Source organism: Vigna radiata, chromosome 7 (genome assembly GCF_000741045.1).
Source record: "Vigna radiata var. radiata cultivar VC1973A chromosome 7, Vradiata_ver6, whole genome shotgun sequence".
In the NCBI taxonomy this organism is placed as follows: domain Eukaryota; kingdom Viridiplantae; phylum Streptophyta; class Magnoliopsida; order Fabales; family Fabaceae; genus Vigna; species Vigna radiata.
Genome location: NC_028357.1, coordinates 50,527,548 through 50,533,795, shown reverse-complemented (window position 1 = coordinate 50,533,795; position 6,248 = coordinate 50,527,548). Strand labels below are relative to the sequence as shown.

General features: G+C 31.6%; 2 protein-coding genes across 2 annotated transcripts; both read right to left on the bottom strand.

Moving 5' to 3' along the window:
• Positions 1-12: 12 nt before the first annotated feature.
• LOC111242090 (F-box/kelch-repeat protein At3g23880-like) lies at positions 13-989 on the bottom strand (the record flags this gene model as incomplete). The annotated part of the gene is made up of 1 exon (XM_022784164.1): positions 13-989. A coding segment is annotated over exon 1 (957 nt), but the record flags the coding sequence as incomplete, so codon positions are not given.
• A 3,171-nt stretch (positions 990-4,160) lies between these two features.
• LOC111241977 lies at positions 4,161-4,936 on the bottom strand. Its single transcript, XM_022782810.1, has 2 exons — positions 4,790-4,936; positions 4,161-4,689 (listed from the first exon to the last, which is right to left on the bottom strand). Exons 1-2 carry the CDS (start codon positions 4,934-4,936, stop codon positions 4,186-4,188), a joined length of 651 nt encoding a protein of 216 aa, XP_022638531.1. The 3' UTR covers positions 4,161-4,185.
• Between the last annotated feature and the right edge of the window lie 1,312 nt (positions 4,937-6,248).

Sequence of the window (6,248 nt, the reverse complement as noted above, 5' to 3'; positions counted from 1 at the left end):
CTTCTTATTATATTTGATCAATTTATTCTCATCTTTTCCAACAATATCACCATCTTTTGTTACGTAAAGTAGGTTGATCAATCTGCATGGAACAACAAGAGACACCACACTAGTCTTGGTCCAAGATGATTCTACTCTGTATTCTTTCATACTCCATATTTCTATTGAATGGTTGCTCTCTTTATAAACACATAGACTAAGCAATCCTGCAACTTCACTCAAAGCTTTTCTATCCATGCTATTCGCAAAATTAACTGGTGCAACATCAACTGGTGCAGCTATCTCAAAAAACATCCTTTCTGTCACATCAAAGCCAAGGATAAAAATAGTCGTCTCTTCCTTAAAAGAGCAACCCAACCAATAAATGACATTATTCAAAACTCTGCCTGGCCTATAATTGTCCCAGTAACATGATGTGAAGGACAAATTGACAGGTTCAATTTCCATCCACTTATTAGCTCTGATCGAGAACACCTCTGCATATTTTCTATCATTACTGTAAAGTTTATTGAAAAGTTGAACCACCAAGTAGTCATCAGTTAATGGGTCATACCCCAAACCTCGAAACAACAGATCATAATTAGGATTATTTTCAAGGGAATATTCAATGGGTGACATACAAACTTGTTTGTAGAAACCTGTGCATGGGTTCCACAGGTACTTATGCTTCCAACTTTCTAAAACTAAAAATCCCCGACAAGAACCTCCAAATTTAAAATAATAAGGATGAAAAATTCTATGTGGTACTTTGAAGTGAACACAACTAGAATCATAGTGTAGGGAGGCATTGAAGTCTATGGTGAGGAGTTTCCGATTTGAAACGAACATAAATTTCTCTGTTGCAGCAGAGAGATCAAAATGCAATTTTTTAAAGTGAGAATCAGATATCAAATATAACCACGACTTACACACGCTTTTGCATCGAACAAGAGACTTCACATTTAACTTCAACAAGATTTCCATAATCATCTCCTCTGGCAGAACTTCCATCCCCTTTCTCAGACTGTTTCTTGATTTGTGTTCTTGTAAGCTTCTTTTCTACTTTTTCTCTCATGAAACTATTGTAGTTTGAGAATATCAACTACAATACTTCTAAAAGAAGAGTTCCATATATAGACTCTAAAAATATTATATTTATTATCTTTTTTATTATCATTTGGTTATATATTCAATATCTATTTATCTAAATATTTGATCTTATAAAATATATTTTAAGATATTGTAATAATAAGTTTAATTGATTATATAATATAGTTAAGATATAATATTTGTTTATTTTTAAGGCATATAATTTATTTCATATAATTTTTTATTTATGGTTTAGGAAATTTATAAATAAACGTTGTAATTTGTTGATACATGTCAATCTATCTCAAAAACTACTCACTAAATTTTATAAGAAAAATATTATTTATACACAATTTTTTTTTGAATTATATATAGTTAATTCTTGTTACTTGCATAAGATGATATATTTTAACATTTTAAGTGATTTTAAATTATTCACTGGGTAGTTTTGTATAACAATTTTTTGATTAAAAAAAAACAATTTATATTTTTTAAATTTATATTTTTTTTTAGTTTTGAAAAGATAAATGATAACATAACTTTAACTATATTATAAATAAATTATTTGTTATTGAACGTATATTATTTAAATTTTATGAATAATTTTAAGAATGTGAAAACGTTAATCAAATTAAATATAAATCAATAAAATCGCGTATTATTTTTATTTTTCGGTTTTTTATTAACAAAATAACACTCAAATGTGAAACAATGCAGATTAAATCAAATCTTTGTGCTTACGTCGTGTAAAAGTGAGTGAATTCGTCTCCTACAAATTGGTTTATTAGATATTCAATTAAAAATAATTAATTTAATATAATTTATTTCTTTCTGAATAAATAATTTTGTCAATACTCACTAGTGGAAAAAAACTATTTTATAACGTACAAATTTGACCTTTATAACGTAGTCACTGTAGATATAGTTCTGGGCGATATAATAAGTCTGCACATTTTATAACGTAGCAGAAATTTACGTTATAAAATGCTGAATTTATTAATAAGTTCAACCTATTATAACGTAGTTTCTGAAGTACGTTATAATATGTGCCAGTTTTTTATAACGAACTTTCATTTTTACGTTATAATATGCACCGTTTTTTTATTTGCCCGTTATAACGTGGCAGAAGACATTATGACGTAAAAAATTTTGTACCTTATAATATGTGTGTTTTAAAAAAAAAATTGATTATTAATTTGACATCCAATGAAATTATAATTTCCTGTATTATCATCTTATCCAATCAATTTATAATCAATATCACTTCAAATAAACAAATTTAATGAAACAAAATAGAATTCATTTCAAACTTTAAATAGTCTAATAATATTTAATACATCGTTTGTGCATGAAAGTATATATTAAATCCAAATGTACATATACTATTGAATTGTAGCCAAGTTTCTACTAATACTTAAAATAAAAGATGCTCAGTTCCTTCTAATGTCGTCAATGACTGCAGCTTCCATGGGAGATGAATCATTAAAGATCTACAAATAAAATAAAACAATAGAGTTAAAACAATATTGTAATGAATAGTTGGATAAGTATTTTGTTAGTATTTTAATACCTTTTTCCATGATTCAATAATGTTTGTACAAATAATGGTATGCATGTGTTTCATTACATATATATCCACATTCATAGCTGCCCAGTTGACGTCGACACTACAAATTAAATACAAATAATCAAAACTCATCATTCAAACCAAGGATATCATATTATACTCTAGTTAGCCTTTGGACCATGTAACTTTGTATATTTTGCTAAACAAAATTTCAGAAAACCAACAACACAGCCAATTCCTCACAAAAATAGCAATCACAAAACACAAAACAAAAGAAGGTCAACTTGTCTTACATTAGGTGTGATTATTTGCATCTTCTTCGTAGAAACAGATGGAACACCCCGCAACTTTGAATGAGCTTCCAAAGACCTATACAAAAGTTAGACATCCATTACATAATAATAATAATATAGGAAGGAATCAAAAGAGAAAGGAAAATTTACGCCTCTAATATATTTTTTATGGACAATGTGTTAGCTTTCTTATGTAAGGAACATAAGAGAACTACAAGAGAACGATCAGGAACAATAACTAGCAATTACCAATGACCCCTACAAGTTAGAATAATATTAATTAAAAGAAACTTTTACACTAGTCATGAAAAATTAAAAAATTATGTACTTACTTATGCAAAAGTAAGGTGCTAAATAGACTCTTTACCAGCTTTTTCAAACATTTCTATCAAGTACTTTTGTACCTCCTCTGATTTATTTCCTACACTTTGAATTATAACACGATCAAGAAATCCATAGATAGTAGCATTCCTTCTCTTGATGCAAAGGTGATGCAAATACCTTCAATATGAACAATAATGTTAAAATAAATACATGAATGCAATATGATAGTATTTTCATGGTTTGTGAAGGTTTACTTACAAATTCCAAAGTTGTAGAACTGTTGTAGAGAGGAGATCATTACCAATGACAATTTCACAAATATTCCTATGACATACAAATAAAGTGGTGGTAGCATTCTTGCATGTGAGTTCAGGAGACATATCTACCTCAATAGTTTTATTCCCCATTGTGACTACCGCTGCAGCAAGTTGTTAGAGAGCAGACAATTGTGGTTGAGGAGGTGTAACAATGTTTGTCTTCTTAGAAATGTCCTACATTTGACCACAAAATAAGTCCAATATTATATGCATCCAAATAAACAAATACATAACTAATTAAAGCAAATGTGAATAGAAATACTTACTAAAATTGGCTTTGCCAATCTGGCTGGCCAAATGATAAAATTTCCTGGAGCTTGTCCCACTGTTTGAACCTCCTCACTAGGCAGAGGAACACAAGCAGAAGAATCTTTAATATCTACAACCACCACTCTCAACATATCATCTGTAATAGCCTCAAGGTGGATGGTGCTTCTCAAATTATATATTTTACCTAAGACACAAAAATGATGACAATTGTTGAGTAAAATGGTATAAATGGCGTACTTAGCATATGTATAGAGAGTCAACAAGTATAGAGAGGCAGCAAGTATAGACAACATTGTGGTTCAAAGGCTAAATGCAGTTTCCTTGCAGATTTCAAAATGATTAAATATCAGGAATGTGGATGTAGATTTAAATGATTCAGCAATGATAGCAATGATACACTTGTGTTAAATTTACCTAAAGCCACCAAATGCAAGTGGGGATCATCAACATACAATTCACAATCAACAGGGACATCAGCACCATCCCCTGATTCCTCAGGAAGAGGACAACTCCCCTTTGTGCTAGCAACATGAGAAGCCCCCTTTGGTGGAACTTGAATAGCCAATCCTATGGGTGCCATCTCTGATTTGATTTCTGCCAATAACTCATCCCTCAATTCTGGGAACAATTCTTTCTTAAACTCATTTTTTAACACCTTTTTATCGGATTCACTAAGTTGTGATAAAGTAACCTTTCGAGTAGGACCACCAAAGAATTGCTTGAGTCCTACCCCTCGTCCAACACCACGGATATATCCTGGATGCTCCAGACGTCCAATGGCAACCGCTAATATGTCATCCCGGCCTTCTTGAGTGAATGATCCTTGAGAGCTTTTTTCCACTAAGTTATCCTGAAAAACTATTGTTTTAGTCCATCTATTACATAATACATGCCAAAAAACATGACTGAAGACATTAAAATTAAAATTAGGCTTGTTATGAATTTCTAACAATCTTCTCCGCTACAAGTCGAGTTTCTTCCGAAGTGTATTCTCCTGATGGCTTAGTGCGAGCTCTCTTCCATTTCTCATGACGTGGAGGTGGAGATACCAAATCTGACTCATCACCGGTAGCTAAGGAAGAGGCCTCACGGATCATAATCTCCTCTAACCTATCATATCCTCCACGAGACAATCTGTGTGGGTGGAGATTTTTTTTCTGAAGGTCTTGTTCAACTTTTCTCTTTTCCTATTTGAAACATGTGACATAAACAATTAATAAAAAATTATGAAACAGAAAAAATGAATATCAAATCATAAATAAAACATTAAATTTACCTGAAAGGCATGTTCTGATCGTTTGTCCTGAAAAGCCTGCCACGTTTCCTCATCAAGGAACTGATATATCTCACAAGGATTCTTGTCACTTAACTTACCATAAATATACCGACTAGTAAGGTCAGTCTTAAAACCCCTCCACCGTTGCCCAGCATATGATATCCATTTACGTCTCAATAAGTTGTTGTTTAGGACGTCATATGTTAGCTACATAATAGGTAAATGAATGTTATATTTACAATTTTGATAATAATTAGAGGAAGTTAAGTTATGATTTTCATACCAGGATAGTTTGCCATATTTGATTCTTCACTTCTTTAGGAACATGGTCTCATTTGTCAATAAGAATACTAACCTTACTTCTACCAAGTAAGACCACAAAGCTAGTGAATCTTGCACGGTTGTCTCCAATAACTTTTCTTGTACTCATATCAAATTGAATGGGCAATTTTTTATCAGCATTACGACTAACAGTCAAGTCTTTTAGCCTAGTCGCACGTCTACACTTGGGTTGGGTAAACGATTGACTTTGGTTCTCACTTTGTGGTGGTGCAGGTGTAGACTGATCAACCATAACTTCGTGTGTTACTCTCCTTGATAAATATTTAGGGTTATGATTGAGATGTGCATGAGAGAGAACATTTTACTATATTTGACTTATTTCTTAACAGGATCAACGAGTCCTAGCCCTTCCTTCAATTGAACCAAATGTTGGAGTTTGACTTATTAACATGATGATGATTAGTGTAAGCATATCTATAAATGCAATTATAGGATTTTGAATATTGTTTATCAACGGATACAGGACAAAACCCTAAGCTTGTAATGGTCTCAAATTACGTTCCCAATGACACCCTTTTAACCCTAAGCTTTTCTAAGTATAAGTCGCTTTAATTTATAACTTTACAAAACCTTCACTTTAATCCCTAACTTTGCAAAACTTCTCTCACTAAAATGTTTTTAAAAAGGAAAAAAAAAATGTTATCTAGTAGTAAAATTATGATGGAGAGCCTGTGAAAAGTTCTCTTTTATCTTTCATTCTTGAGGAGGAATACAAATTTGAACAGGTGAATACAGTGTTCCAATTAGCTCTAGTTGCTGCTGCTCTTCTTCAACCAGAGTTTGGAACACAG

Coding starts and splice junctions, on each gene's coding strand:
- LOC111241977 (XM_022782810.1), bottom strand. CDS start 4,936: ATGATCCGTGAGGCCTCTTCCTTAGCTACCGGTGATGAGTCAGATTTG. Junction 4,690..4,789: donor GACTTGTAGCGGAGAAGATT/GTTAGAAATTCA, acceptor ATAGTTTTTCAG/GATAACTTAGTGGAAAAAAG.